General features: G+C 33.1%; 1 protein-coding gene across 2 annotated transcripts in view; it reads right to left on the bottom strand.

The window, feature by feature from the left end:
* LOC111143206 (leucine rich repeat containing 7) overlaps nt 1-16,267 on the bottom strand; it is a 336,603-nt gene that overhangs the window by 89,768 nt on the left and 230,568 nt on the right. For both annotated transcript variants that reach the window (XM_022496767.1, XM_022496768.1), the window contains exons 12-16: nt 16,062-16,131; nt 14,008-14,107; nt 11,436-11,560; nt 9,200-9,448; nt 4,203-4,403 (exon numbers count right to left, since the gene is read on the bottom strand). In XM_022496767.1, coding sequence (XP_022352475.1) covers nt 4,203-4,403; nt 9,200-9,448; nt 11,436-11,560; nt 14,008-14,107; nt 16,062-16,131 — 745 coding nt within the window. The remainder of the gene's footprint in view (nt 1-4,202; nt 4,404-9,199; nt 9,449-11,435; nt 11,561-14,007; nt 14,108-16,061; nt 16,132-16,267) is intronic.

Raw genomic sequence — 16,267 nt, 5'->3', positions numbered from 1 at the left:
AATAATGATTAATTTGACAAAAACTTAAGAGAAATTGTTCTTCCCTCAATTTACTTCTAATTTGACAAAGAGACAGACACGTTATCAGTATTACAACACTAGACTCTATCAGTTGTTCATGTACTCAACAAATATTTATTGTGTCTGACTCTGTACTAGGCACTGTGCTAGACATCAGAAAGACAATGATAGACAAGACATACCTGGTTCCTGCCCTCATGAAATTCAGTCTGAAGTTAATAAACAACATAATCATAAATGTTTTCATTATCTTTAACACGAATTAACAGGATGATGTGATAGAGGAAATCAGAAGTTCTACTGACCATGGTGCTCAGGGAAGGCCTTCCTGTTGAGGTCATCTTTAAACTCAAATTTGGAAAGATGCAGAAGTGCTAGTCCTATAAAGAGCTGGGTGCTAAAGACTGAATGCTTGTGTCCCCTCAAAATTCGTAAGTTGAAACCTATATGATGATATTTGGAGGTGAGACATTTGGGAGATGATTAGGTCATGAGGATAGAACCCTCACAAATGAAATTAGTGCCATTGTAAGAGACCCTAGAAAGCTCCCTATCTCCTTTCAAAACTGTGTGAGGTCACAGAGAGAAGATGACCATCTATAAACCAGGAAGTAGGTCTTTACTAAATGCTGAATCTGTTAGGACTTTGATCTTGGACTTCTTAGCCTCCAGAACTATGATAAATAAATGTTTTTCTTTATAAACCATGTAGTCTATGGTATTCTGTTATAGCAACCTGAATGGACTAAGACACTGGGAAAAAGCAAATGTAAGCTTCATAAAACTTATATAAAGGAATATGGAGGTAGAAGACAACCTTCATACCTCCCTGTCCTGCTTATTCATATGCCCCCTCCCCACTGTTTTCTTTGTCTAGCATAACATATACTAAAACTCTTGGCATAGGGTTGGCAAATAGAAAGACATCAAGAAATGTTGATTTATTTTTCCTTTTCCTTTTCTCTACTGCATTTATAATCTATTTACCTTGTTTATTCTTACCATTTTCTGCTTCTGGTTTTACTTACCTTATTCTTTTTTCCTTGGTTTTCCATATTTAATCATAGGATAAATGTATCATGAAATATGTGATATTTTCTTCCACATTCTTGACAGTATGAACTAAATAATTACTTTAAAATGTCATAAAAGTGCAAAACATACAATAAAATGCTTAATATACACTGATCAGCTGGACACTTGGCTATCTATGCTTATTTTATCTGGAAGTTGAAAATATGGAGTGTGGCCCCTCTATCTGGGTGAGCAATTCAAAAAGGGAGGATGATAAAAAAGCAACAGCTTCGCTTTGTTCTAGGATGGGTAAAAGTTGGGGAAAGAAGATCTAGAATCTCAATTTTAGAAAAAGTATTGATATTACCAGTGAAATTTCTATTCAAGAGAAAAGGCCAGGAGAAGAAGAAAACTAAGAAAAGTTGGGGTAGGGGCGCCTGGGTGGCTCAGTGGGTTAAAGCCTCTGCCTTCGGCTCGGGTCATGATCCCAGGGTCCTGGGATCAAGCCCCACATCGGGCTCTCTGCTCAGCAGGGAGCCTGCTTCCCTCTCTCTCTCTCTCTGCCTACTTGTGATCTGTCAAATAAATAAATAAATAAGTCTTAAAAAAAAAAAAAAGAAAAGTTGGGGTAAATCACTGAAATAATTATAAAGCTTAAGACTGAGTTTCAATTAGATAGGAAACAAGTGTTTTTAAGAAGGGAAAATTAGATTTGGGCCTTAAAAAGATCATTATTAGGAGCACCTGTGCGGCTTAGTCAGTTAAATGTTAACTGAACTGGACTGAATTAAAAATTTGTATTCTCTGGGGTGCCTGGGTAGCTCAATCAGTTAAGCATCTGCCTTTGGCTCAGGTTATGATCTCAGGGTCCAGAAATTCAGTCCCTCATTGGGCTCTCTGCTCAGCAGGGAGTCTGCTTGTCCCTGTCTCTTTGTTCTTCCCCCTGCTTGTGCTCTCTCTCACTCTTAAATAAATAATATCTTTTAAAAAAAACAATTTATTGGGGTGCCTGGGTGGCTCAGTGGGTTAAGGCCTCTGCCTTCAGTTCAGGTCATGATCCCAGGGTTCTGGGATCGAGCCCCGCATCGGGCTCTCTGCTCAGCAGGGAGCCTGCTTCCCCCTTCTCTCTCTGCCTGCCTCTTTGCCTACTTGTGATCTCTGTCTGTCAAATAAATAAATAAAATCTTGAAAAAAAAAAAACTAGTTTATTGACAAAGTAATGAGGGGGCTGGGGACAACGTGAGCCAAGAAGTTGGCAGTTTTTATAATAATGCAGAACAGAATTGAGGGCCTGAGGAGGTTGAGGAGATACACTTAGATGAAAATACATAGATTTAGGTGACTGGAGAGGCAGCGAGTAGAGAGAAAGAAGGAAAAAGAAATCAAGATACCTTCCAATTTCTAGCTTGAGTAAGCTAACAGATAATGGTGTTAGCAGAGATCAAGACTGGGCATATAGGAGCAGGAGCAAATTTGGGGAAGAAACATTAAATTTAATTTTAGATTTTTCTAGTTTTAAATGCTTTTGGAATAATTTTAAGATTTATTTTCTCTAGTAGGGTTATCACTAAATTTATGGCCCAAACCATCTTTTCCTTGCCTCACCTATCCTAACCCTGTATTAAGCAATTTTAGAATCTTCTTATTTAAAGTAAAATCACTCAGTTTATGGGTTAGCATGACCTCACAATTATTTTAATGTTAAACTGTGATTGCATGAGGTTTAAATATGAAGTGTAGTTGTATTTAGTGTGTACTCCTAAATGTCGGCTTTGTGCCTTTTTATATTATTGCAGTGTCTTAGAGATAAAAGAAAAGTCTGTTTCTCTTCTATCGCCTGTGATATTTTAAAAGGAAAAAGTACAATAATACAATAATATTGCTTTCATTCATGTCATTTGCTTATTTTGCAAAACCCCCCCCTAAAAGAAGGGAAATGAGTATTTACCTAAGTTTTCCTCCCTGGATACCAAGCTGTAATCTTCTTTTCTGGGGCAGGCTGATCCCTCCACTGGCAGGTATTCACACCATGCTTACTTTTGCTCAATGTTTTTTCCCTTTGTCTGGAATGACTTCCTCTCTTTCGACTTTAAAAGAAGCACCCCATTTTCAATATGCACTGCAACCTTAAACTGTTTCACACAACTTTTTAATTGAGTGGCAGTGATCAGGTCTCTCTCCAATTTCTTAAAGTACTATTGTATTCTCCATCCCACAACTAATCAGGCGATCATAGTTCAGATACTGTGTTCTCTAATCACTGCATCTGTGGTAATTTTACCTGGCAAGGCTCTGAATTAGTTGGCGACTGTGTGCACATTTTATATTTCTTTTCTCTCTCTCACAGTGTTTAGCACAGTGCTAAATATACAGTTGGTGTTTAATCAGTGCAACAAATTGACGCTGTGAAATGCAGATTTGTAAAAGAGTTTCACGAACTTAGATTTTTGAGAAGTAGGTATAGTAACTTCTAGATGTACTCATACCAGGTATGTCTCTAATGAAAATAAAAAGGTGATAACCAAATTAGCTGAAGAGTGGATGAGATAGTACAGAGGTGGCATAAATGTAGTTGAATTCTTTTCAGACCACACAAATGGGTAAGGATGAACATCTAGTTTATCCTAAAATATAGGAATTAAGTTTCACAATGCTAGATCTAGAAAAGCTAAATTTCAAACTTATCTCCTCTTTGTTGTGTTTAGTGTTTCTTATAAAGGTTTTAATCTAAACACAGAAACAAACAAAAAATGGCTCTGAATCTGATTGAGAATTTTACTGAGATTTGCAGAGTAAAAAAAAAAAAAAAAATCTTCATCTAGTCTTTTCTAATGACTCATACAATAAAAGTTTGGGGTAGCCAAAAGAGTATAGTGAAAATGATATAACGCACTTACTGGCCAGGCCTAGGTGAGTGAGCAAGTTATTCCTTCTGTGTGTATTGGAACTTTTGGAGCTGTATTAATAATTTCAGACCATGAGGGTGTCATTTACCTGTAATTGATTAAATGCAACCCTCATAGTTTGAAAAAGTAGAGAGACTCATTTGTATTTCAGGGGAAAAAATGCACTTATCAGAGAAGATCTAATCAGTTAAAAAAACCATATAATTTAGTAATTCCAAAAAATCCAAACCACACTGGCAATTACCAATAACCTTGAAATACCTCCACTGTTATCTCCTTTGGGGCTACAGGCCACTTGTGTTCATATTTTTCTTTCACAGTTTGCTCCGTGTTAGCAGTTGGATTTGAATTCTCAACACGCACTCCATGGCTTGGCTTACCCACCAGATTTTGTACAGATTTTACCATATTCTTTAAATCCTCTGGGTAAGGAGTTGGATATCGTTTTAGGTTTATTTCAACCTAGAAGTTTATAAAAAGAAATTTAACATAAAAATACCTTCGGCAAACATGTTCATAAAACTACTCCATTTTATGTGCAGTTGTAAAACCAAATGCAATATAGTGAGTGTTGAGCTGGCTGAGAAAATGTAGAGTAGAGCACATAGTGTTCTTTGCACATTTTGCCCTCATGGGGCTTCTTCCCACCCTGCCACCTTCTAGATTAAAAACAATTTTTGGGTTATATTCTATCGTTAGACCTACCCTGCAGATGGTTGCAATAGCGGTAGGTCAAATACATAAGCAACTGGTAATCCAAAGATTTTCAGGGTTCTATTAGGTGTTTTTACACTTTAGAAGCTATTCCTTTCCTATCTTAATTATTTATTAGTAGTTATTTTCATGTTAAAGCTGTCTTTGGAATATCAACATAGATGATAAGAGGAGACCCCAAAAGATTTACAAGAAGAGTTTATCATGGATTAAAAAATGGGGAACTGACAGTATCTGCTACCAAATACTCATTAGCTCTATGTTAATTAGCATCTTATATCAAAAGGTCAGGCAGCTACATCTTGTGAATACCTAAAAAGAACAGGCTTCAGGGTGACTTTTACATTTAGCTTTTACCCTAATAAAGTGACATGCTTTGTGGGTAATGTCTTAAAATAAGAGGAAAGTTAAAAATTGAGGAGATTTTCTAAGATATTCTAGATAAACATGTAAATTTTGGTTTATATTACCCAGTTATTTATTTCCATTCTTGAATTCATTTTTGTTGTGTCAAGCTGACTTTAGGGAACATATATGTTAATGATTATTCTTCACATTTAATTCAGAGAGAGAAAATGTGAGACATTTCCATATAGAAAATCCCATTATCAGAATATTTAAAATTTCCTTAAATTGGAATAAATACAAATTATCCATGGTGAGTAAAAAGGAGTGGGAAGGAAAACAAGGAGCAGATTTATTTGTCCTGGCTTATTCCAACTGTCATGTCTTTTTGCATCTGAGTAGAACCAACTTTACAAAATGGAATGGTTTATGTGATTGTGGTGACTATGTTTCTGTGGAAAGTGTGTGTGGGGGTACGTTGGGAGGAAGGGAGAAGAAAGCAAATCTGAAGAAGGAAGGAGTGGGAATGAGAGGAAAGGAGAAATACCACGCACCCACACCCATGTAATTCATGGGATGTAAGAAACTATGGTGGTGGAATAGATCTGAGGATTATAAATATGAATTCAAACACTTTTGCTCATCTGCAGTTTTAACAAATCCACCAACTTTGTTACATTTATTCTTCCTTGTGGCTCATTTTCCATATCAAATACTGGGATTGGACTCCACTTGATGACTTCTAACATTCCTTTCAGTATTAAACATACAAAATTCTTTTTCCAAAAGCTTTTTGGAAAGTTGAGGAAAACCCAGATAATTTTACTAGTATAAGTACTGTTGTAGTCTTTTACACTCCCAAACAAGAATGAAATTAATAATATACAGAAATAAAGCTACCGTTTAAAAATATAACCCAAGAAAAAGAGTTCTCAGAAAAAAAGTGTAAGTTGTTAAAATGTAATACAAATATAGCTCAGGGTACTTAATTTATAATGCATTCTTAAATAAACATAAAAAGAATGATATCCATGCTAGACAAAGTCCATTGGGATGCATGCATTCTTGGATCTGCTGTTTAAGTTGGTATTAGAAATGTTAATCACAGATTAAGTCTAATTTTAAATTATATTGTTGAACTCATTTACAAGTACTTGATAGCAAAGGCCTAAAAGTCAAAAAACTACATTTTAAAAAATATAGATTGTGGAGTGGTATGGCTATAATGCCAATTAAGAACATCTTTTAATTTTTAATGACCAATGGTATATGAATGAAAAATAATTTTCATGTAAGACAATAGATCAAAATTTTATGTACCTTAAAAAATCCTCATTGCTAAAATTACACTTCTAAATTGAATAATGTAATTTATTTTTTGTAGCTGCTATGTCTCATCTGACACAGTGAGATGACTATTTACTAATGGTCACAGTGCCAATATTTTCTGGTTGTTTTATAAGCAAGTTAATATAATATTTTAGTCACATCATCAGAATATGTTTGGGTACTTTATCTCTGAAAAATATTTAAATTTAGAAACAGAAGCAGATTTGTCAGGCTAATGAAGCTTAAGCTTTAGAGCCTATCACCTGCATATGCTCTTTCCATAGTCTTGTGAGGGGCCCTACTTTTTTATTTACACGATTATTTCATATTCTTTTCCTTAAAGAAGCCCTTCTCTGAACTGTGGGGGTTTCAGGTCTTATAAAACTTGGATTTGTTCCACCTAGACAACAAGCTCCTTGCTTCCCATTTACTAGTCTACCAACAGAACTTGCTGGATGTGGAGTCAGGAGACCTAAATCTAAGCCACAGATTTACCCCTGACAAGCTGTCAGCCACTAATTTTTCTGTCCAGTTTCTGTTCGTGTAAAATGGGAATGATAATATCTTTAGTTAATCTAGAACTAAAATGAGATAATAACTATGAAAATCTTTTGGAAATGTATAAATTCTATACAGAGATTAGATACTATTTTCTAAAGTCAGATTCTACTTAGGTATTTTTAAAATCTGAATTTTCTTGGCAGTTTAAATTTTACTATATATAACATATATATGTATATATAAACATATATACATATATATATATATATATATATATATACACACACACACACATATAAAACTCCATACTACCTGTAACAGTTTGGACTTTTTCCAGATTGCATATAGCAACAACTATCATTTATTCAGTATCTGCCATCTGCCAGGCACATGCAAAATGTTTTATAAAGATATTTCAATTATTAATAGTTATTTATATAATAAATAATTCTTATTTTATTATTTATTGTTTACCATAGATTTGAATATAAATACACTATAAATAATTATAATTATTAACATTCATTAAATATTTATAATTAATTATAATTAAATATAGTTTAAATTTTATGACCCATTGTAGCAGCTGTTCCTTTTCCCCTGGGAAAATATGGGCTCAGGCACTGAATAGGGCTCAGGCACTGTAAGTTCCTTGCCCAAAGTCATACAACTCAGGTCTTTGACTCCAAAGCTTATGTCGTTTTACTTGGCTCAAGGCTATTCTCTGATATAAGTAAAGCTCATATTTGTACAATCTTGTAGAAAAGAGTGTGTGTACGTCTAAAATATAAATTTTATTGAGTTAAATAAGATAATTTCAAATTTTTAAGCAGTTATTTTATAATTTCTTCTTAAAAGAAACTATAATATTTTATAATTGTTATGTTTGTAAGCTCTATAAAAGCATATTTTATACCCTTTTACAGATTGTTTTGCCTATGCCTTCCTACTTTTTAACTCTTATGCAATGCTTCAGAAATACAAAAACATGATCATAATACAATATTATTAATACTTCAGTCATGCCCAAATAAAAATAGTTTCTTTATATTTCTAAATACATAGGCTAGAAATATTCCCTCATTCTAATATGGGATGGAGAAATAATGTAAATTCATTTATGGTATAAATAGGTGGGAAAAAACTGTCAATTGTTCTCATGAAAATGTTGCATATATCACTCACCATAAAGTATTTGTTCATTTTACATATACATTTTATTAAAATGCAAGATTTTCACTGCAATGTTACTTCATTTTAACTTTAGAAAAATAGAAATGTTTTGCAACATTCTATATATCTCAGATTAAAAAAAAAAAGTGCAGTAAATGCAAATAGCAGCTGCAAGATGTTGGAGACTCCCCCAAAGGTTAGCAATAGAAGAAAGAATTTGTGTTCATAGCTAGGGCATTTAGAGATGGTATCTTGAATTCTCAAAGAACTGTGTTTTTCTTATATAATGATGAAATTCTTATTTGGTTTGATTATAAATTCCAGTAAGAGAAGTAATAGTTAATGCTTTGATTACTGATCATTAGGGATCTTATTTTGGGAATTAATCAGAACATTTTACATAGAAAGGAAGCCTATAGGAGTTTTAGTTAGGATTCTCAGCTGGCCTTATATTGCAGAAATAATATAAGACACAGAGTAAGAATCTAGTCCATTGCATGTGGATGGTAAAGCTTACCAAAAATGTAGTGTCCTTTCACATCCCATGAAGACATTTTTTTTTTTCATTGAACTTTTAAACACCCAACCCACTGAGATAAGGAAGCCCTATTTGCCACAACTCCCAAACCAATCTTCTCTTACAGGAATTGTCATCATCTGTGCCTTCAAATTAGAGGGAAATTGATGCTTTTCAACAGATGTCCATCTTTGTGCTCAAAGTCCACTCTAAGCAAATCTCAATTCAAATCTCATGCTATTTTAAGAATCAGGTTTTAGTTACTTAATCTCCCTCTGAATTGATAATACAAAAATGTGTGTATGTGTGGGGGCAATTTAGATTTTATCAATAGTGTCATCAACATTCTGCCCAACTATTGGTATTCCCACACTTTAAAGAAAAAAAATCTTTAAAAATAAAAACATAAATAAAAATGAAGAACCCAAATAAAAAATCATGCCATATCCCACCATTAGGCACCTCATTATTGATGTTCCCTCCCCTCTGACTTGGTCTTCCCACCCATTGCCAATGTCAACGAACAAAAACTTAAATTGAGGTCAAACATTGGCAATTGGATGGTTCCTATAGGATCAACATTTCTTACCCCAAATCATGCAGAACATACCCCATAAAACCACTGTTCCAAGGTTGCCTCTACATGGGGGATTCTCCTACCCCAAACACCTAGGCCTACCTGTCTGCCACTTAGAGAGGGAAGAGTGGTGGATTGTGCTGCAACTGGCAATGGAGTACACATGCTCCTTTCCTGCTGGAGGCCACTTATACAACCCCATGCCAGCTGTGGGTCATTCTGGGGGACGGGCATATCTTGGATCTGCTGATCACACCTGGCCCATGGTGTGCAGCAATCGCCAGACAGTCTGGCAGGTTGGAGAGTAATCCCACGCTGGCCCCTTTCCCAGGGGGCTTGGCAGGGGTGATCCTGTGGGAGAAGGAATCTCCATTTTCTGGGAGAAAGAGGAGCACTGTAGCAATACTTTCACTTTATCATTTTTCTACTCTTGATTTTTTTTTCACTCTGGGTAATGCATTTAAAACAACCATCAAAAAATTAGTTCGAACTCTCTGTAATAAAACAGTACCAATATCATATGAAGCTAATGGGTCACAATTTTTTACACAATGCAGCATTCACACTACACTATATGCTCTATAAGTAGGGCATTATACTCTAGTCCGTTTGGAAGCTGATGGCATAGGTCAGTGGTTCCTTTCTTAATTTTATATAAATGAAAGGTAAAATGGTGCTAAATTTAATGTATATGTAATGAACCGGAAAAGTGTGATTGATTTGGTGTAAGATTTCTGTATATTCCATTCATCATGCTTCCATGATGATTTATTTAGAAGTTTGTTTGTGTTCTAATTTGTCCAATAGCCAATGGCATTGGAAATATTCAAATTAGTCAAAACCAAGTGTTTGAGATTTTCGAAACAAATATTGTTTCACCAAAATATAAATAAATCAAATATAAATAAGCACAAAGAAAATTCAATCTAAAGTATAATGAGCCTACTCTGATTATAAACAAACCTGACCACATAACACACAAACAGGGCTTCTAAATAAACTGTTTGCATTTTATGTTTTCATTGACACATATACCAGAGTATATAAGTATATAAGAGTACTATTTTCTTGTTAGAGCCTTTGAATATGGATTTTTAGGAATAAGCATGTAGTTTTTGACATTCAGTGAGGTAAAAGAATGAATCAGAGGTCCAGTATAGAATGCATCATCCATTGGTTCTAGATTTAACGTATGAAATCTTAAAAGTGGAACTGAAATGCTGTAAGGGTCTTATTGTTTATTTTCAGTTTGGCAATGCTATTTCTAGAAATTCACAAATTAAAAAATGTTTCTTTGGTTATTAGATAGCATTAACCAAGCATCCAGAAACATTTTTTTAAAACCCAAATCATTAACAAAACTATCATTTTGATTTGGGAATCCATTTTGGATTTTCCACAATGATGTAGAGGTAAGCCTTGTCAATTACCTTACTGTTTAAATCTAGTAAGGTTCCAGGGTGTGTTGGTTTAAGAAAAAAGTTTAGAAAATGTGGGAATGAGGGGACAGAAAAAACACATTACACAATCTAGGTCTGTTAATAGGATGCACATACATTTACTTAGTCACTCAGAATGAGAGCTGTTAGTATTCATGATAGAAAAGGTACACAAATATTGCTATAAAAGATTAGAGATTCAAGATGTTGCCATGATGACAATATGATGATCTGATGATAAAATCTCTTTAAATATCAAGTTTAAATAATGAAAAAATATGGATTTTAAAGTTCCACTTTGTTACTTGACTTAGATTACTTCCAATAAAGGATTTTTAAAAAGATGTTTGAGGTGAAAAAATTGAATATCACCTGCTATTAGGCACTTGTCTCCTTTAAAACTTGTTTTCTCATTAAGAAAACTCATAAATTCTTCTCAGATACCCCAGAGACCAAAAATCTTTTGGATATTTAAAGCCAATATAACATATTAATCCACTGGCTCTTCCATAAATGTATATTTTGGTCTCATATGGTCTGCCTGGTGCCTTGCTTAGTGATTAAAAGAAAACAATTTCAGTGTTTCAAAAATGTAATAAGGTTCGTAGGTAAAGCCTATCACCCAGATTCATTTGTTTTGGTTTTCTCTCACCTTGAATCTCTTTCATGTTGTCACTCTGTAAGATGGGGTGGTATATCAAATTTGCTCAGTCAGAATTGGGACATTCTGAAGGACACAATGCTTTTCAAATTACCATCATGCTCTAATGAAGGAGACACAAATATGTATCTGACCTTTAAGCAGAGGTCACTCAATTTGTCCCAAAGTCTATTTTAATAATAACAATGGACAAACAAAAATAATGAGAGGAAAGAAGAAACAAAATGAAAAGTTTCACCTTAACTTTCCCAGCATTTTCGTCATCTTCCTTTTTTTCTTCAAATTCAAAGGCAACAGTCATGCGTTGTTGTCTCTGCTCTTCCCACAGTGTAGGGTTAAAGCTGTCACTGTCTGACTGGAAATCTATAGTTAGATTCCAAAGTATTACTGCTTTTTTTTACATGAAGTGTTATTAATAGAGCTTAGTACACTATGCAAAAAATGGCAATAGGTACTACAAACAAGTACAAAAATTTTAAAAAGGGGGAAAATAAAGAGAAAGAAAGAAGGAAATAAAGGGAAGAAGAAGGAAAGAAAGAGAAGAGAGGGAATAAAATTCCCTTGATATTTGTTACGTGTTTTCTTACATCTTAATTCAAATTCAGCTTTCCTAAGTACATATAAATTATATACTGGGATTGGGAAGTTTTCTAGTGTGGAAAACGGGTTCTCCAAAGGATAATAATAATAATAATAATAAAAAGAGAGTTGGAATATACATTTTAAAAACATTATTTTTTAATCTTCACACTAGCACACCAGTGGTAGTACTAATATATCCTCAGTTTGTTAACGAGAAAACTCTTGCTAAGTTTAAGAGATTTGCTCAAAGTTGTACAGCTTCTCTGGGTCAGTGCAGGATTCTGTTCCATGTCTGTGTGATTACAGAGCCTTTACCCATATTTGAAGCCACTAACCTCTATCAGGATTTTATAAAAGATACTACATAACATTGGCTTTTCAGTAAAATGTGTGTGATTGCAAGCTTTTCTTTTTGGTGTGTGTATGTGGTTGTGGGGATAATGGAGGGGAGCTTGTTTGTAGGGTAACATTAAAATTACAGTCTCAAAACGAGTCTAAATATGTCTCAACAAGGAAAATAAGTGGCTTATAAATCTTTAATTTATATCAAAATATAGGCTGATAGTAATATCTTCCTTACCAACATTAATTGTGAAGATCACATGAAAATGCAATACAAGTACTTAGTTTAGCCTAAATTCTTTCCCAAAAGATGAACTTTATCATGTATTTCCTTTTTTTGTTGCAAGGGATTCTGAAAATTCATTTATTATACTTCTGTCTGAAAAGCCAAAGGGTAACTTACTTAAAGTTCAAGAAATTTTTCTATTACCACTCTTCTTTTCTCAGAGGAAAACAGAACAGAACATAAATCAGGCTAATTCCTTAACATCATGCCTTGCCTGACTAGATCTACCTCACTCCCTGCAATAAATGAGGAATTTAATCTATGAGACTGTATCTCAGAAATTACCAGGAAATCTGAGACTCTTTCCACTTTTCCCTACATTAAAAAAAAAAAAAACTTCCGTAATCTAAGGATACTAATATGAAAATATAAGTAAAGTTACATGAATAAAAACAATCCTTACTTAAGGTTTTTCTTATAGCATAAGTAGACATGGTGACTTCTCTTGTATAAATTTAAAAGCTCAGTTTTACTGAAGACTGAAAAAAATATGAAAACAATCTATCCCTTTCCTACTTTTGTAAGTCAAAATTTGAATAAAATATTCTAAAGTATCCCAAAATGTTCACTTATATTTACAAGTCAAAGACTAAAGATGTTTATCATAATTATCCCTGAAAATAGATCCATAAACAATGAATTCTGGACACTGAAAAGAAATAAATAAAATAAAATGAAAAAAAAAGTTGCTCTCATTCAAGTGGATTGGGTGGATTTAATCCATGGGTGTATTAAAGTGGGTCTACTCTTCTAAGAATTACCATTACTGTAAGACTGTAGAAAACACGTGTGGCTGCCTGTTCTGGCTTGGGCTAAGGAGCCTATTTGGAGTTGTAAATGGTAAAGGACAAACTTCCTTTAAAAATTTTGTGAAATTTGTCATCAGAAAGTATAGAAGATTAATTCAAAAAAAGGTTTAGATTTGCAATAAGTATTCCTATCAGAGCTACTGATATCACTTAGAGAAATTCAACTTGAAAGAGAAAGAATGGTCATTATTTTCAAGTCATCTTTTTATGGTTGACTGTTAACGTGAAATGATTTGGGGCCTGCAATCACTGGACAAAATGTTTAAATTGTGTTCGCGAAATTGGTGAACACAGAAAATAAAACGGTTTGTTGAACCTTCCTTAAGGTCTGACTCTTCTTAGCTCATTTCAGTTAGCTGGATACTCTAATGACCTAGTCTTGCAACCCACCAAGGGAAGTTGTTCCTAGAAATCAACATTTTCATGTAAGATATGAAGAGGGAGAGTTACATTTTTGGAATCTTATTTAAAATAATATAGTTGATGTTGATTTTGTATTGTGCAACTTTAGTGAATTCTTTATCATTTCTAGTAGTTTTTGGTGGAGTCTTTCAAGTTTTCTATATAGGTATCGTGTCATCTACAAATAGTGAAAGTTTGACTTCTTCCTTGCCAATTATGGAAGATAAGATTCATGCTTAGGGTTAACCCCTGGATGATTTATATGTGCGATGTAATTATTTTTATAGCCTTGCTCATGGGCCAGGATTCCTGGCCGAAGATCAGAATAAAACTAATTCCTTTAATCCATAATTGTGAAAGCATAAAAGAAATTTTTCCTGACAATTTACCTTCATCACCACGAGGTTGCTGGGGAAACATGTAGTTAGTCAATACTCTTTGCTTTGTTTCTGGATGGGCTTCAGTTTGTAAAGGGATAAGGGCTTTGGACTAGAAGCAAAGAACACATAAATTAGATTAATAAAATAGCAAATATGAAGAATACTACTTTTATAGAAGATAATGGTCAATGGTCTGGCCTCAGTGAGCTGAATGAACAATTAAAAGAAAGGCAAGGAAAAAAGTAATGAAATAAGAAAGGATTTCATAAAATAAGACTATTGCTGAGGAATATCTCAAATTTTAAGGTCTTCATATTGAGAGTTTCTTTTTCTATAGTATACTCTTTTACAAAACCTATTCATCTTCACTGGTAATGTCACTTTTAATCTTAAAGAGACCCAGATGTATTACATTTGTTCAACTAAGTAAGCTTTTGGCGTGGTTCTATACGCTCGTTCATTTTTACAAGCTGTTGCCCTAAAAAGATAAAAGGAAATTGCTATCAAATTGATGCTATTGTAAAATCATCTATGAGTTTAATTAGGTTAAAACATAAGCATTTTTTAAGAGAGATTTTTGTAACTAAAGCCAGAGTCTGTGTAAAAATAAACACCTGTAGTTTTGTATCTACTATATCAACAATATATTTCTTATGGATAGTAAGATTCCATTCTTTATTATTAATTTGATTTTAGAAATACTATCTGAAGGGTGTTTTAGAACTCTGATATTATACACTATACATATTAATATACTACATATATAAATATACTGGAAATGGGGATATCTAATGTTCAAAAAATCCACTTATTTCATGACATTTATCAATAGGAGTGAAGCACAAAGGGGATTTGGGATGCCAATTTGCCTCATGAAATGGAGTCAGAAACACATTAAATCATTGTTCTAAATAAAAGTTAAATGATGCAGTCACTGTTCAGTTCATTCTCTCACAAGAATAATAAATCATGATATTAGTGGATATTTTTTCACAATGCAGGACTCTAGCATTGACTGTTCTATTAGCATAGCTCACATTGAATCCAGAAATGATTTATTTATAATGATACATTAATGCCTTGAAAAATCTATAGTTCATTGATAAGATTTGAATTTGAATGACAATCTAATGTTTTTACTGAGCAGATGGAAGCAAGTGCTATAATGACTATAGGAACACAAACATTCTAGTGCTTACATTTTGTAGAGATTTATTTTATTTTTTCACAAAAAAGCCCAACACCTAGAAGTCTGAACAATTCATTTACCAATAATGCTGCTTTTATCCTCAGGAAATAATGATAAGAAACTAAATTCATGATGATTTGTTTTTATTTGGTCATTCATATTTGGGGATAGCTGTTTCAAAATTTAGGATTATAAGAAAAAAGTAAAAAAGACCAATAAACTATGTCAAAATTTTCTATTACCAGTTTTTTTTCTGGTGGCAAATCAGATATCTTCAACTGTTAGTTGTTATTTTCCTTATTAAAATCATTCATTAACACTCAATTATGGATTCAATTATAATCTACTTTCCTGAGTATAAAAATAATATAAAATCAATTTTACAGAAAGTACTCATAATATTTGCAAAAACTATCTGAAAACTTCTTGTATAAAGTTTTAGAATTAAGTTGATTATAATTAAAAGCAAAAAAAAAAGGAACATGCAGGATAATAATTCCCTCTGTGGGGACTGCGTTAATGATTTCTTATTCTTTACCTTCAGAGATATAATTAAAGAATGTCTCCTCAGGACACATATGTACTATCAAAAATAACAATGTATGAAAATGATCATTTTGTGTAATAGATCTCTCAGAATGAAATAGATGCTAAATCAAAGTATTTAAAGAGGGTGGAGATTATAGTACTGAATTTTCTGTAGCAACGAAATACATACTTCAATTGCTATCATTACAAAAATCTCTCTTCTAGAAGATAATCTATATTTTGTAGTAATTGTCAAGGGTATCTATTGGGAATAAGTTAGTAAGTCAAAGTTTCAATTATAATTTATCTTAATAAATAAAATAACTCAGGTAATAAAATTTTTTACCTGATTGTCAGAAAGCCACAAAGCTGCAAGCTCTTTCAGTTTGGTAAATGAGAATGGTAAATTCTTCAATCTGCAAAAACAAGAAAATTCTAATAGCATTGGTGAAGGTGGATATAGTTCATTTTTATGAAGAATTTTTTTTAAAATAATGTAACTTATTCATTTCATTCTTCTGAACAATCTTTAAAAAGTGAAAATTTCCTGCT

Source organism: Enhydra lutris, unplaced genomic scaffold (genome assembly GCF_002288905.1).
Source record: "Enhydra lutris kenyoni isolate GAN:26980312 unplaced genomic scaffold, ASM228890v2 scaffoldscaffold9, whole genome shotgun sequence".
Classification (NCBI taxonomy): Eukaryota; Metazoa; Chordata; class Mammalia; order Carnivora; family Mustelidae; genus Enhydra; species Enhydra lutris.
This window is presented reverse-complemented; position numbering and strand designations above follow the sequence as displayed.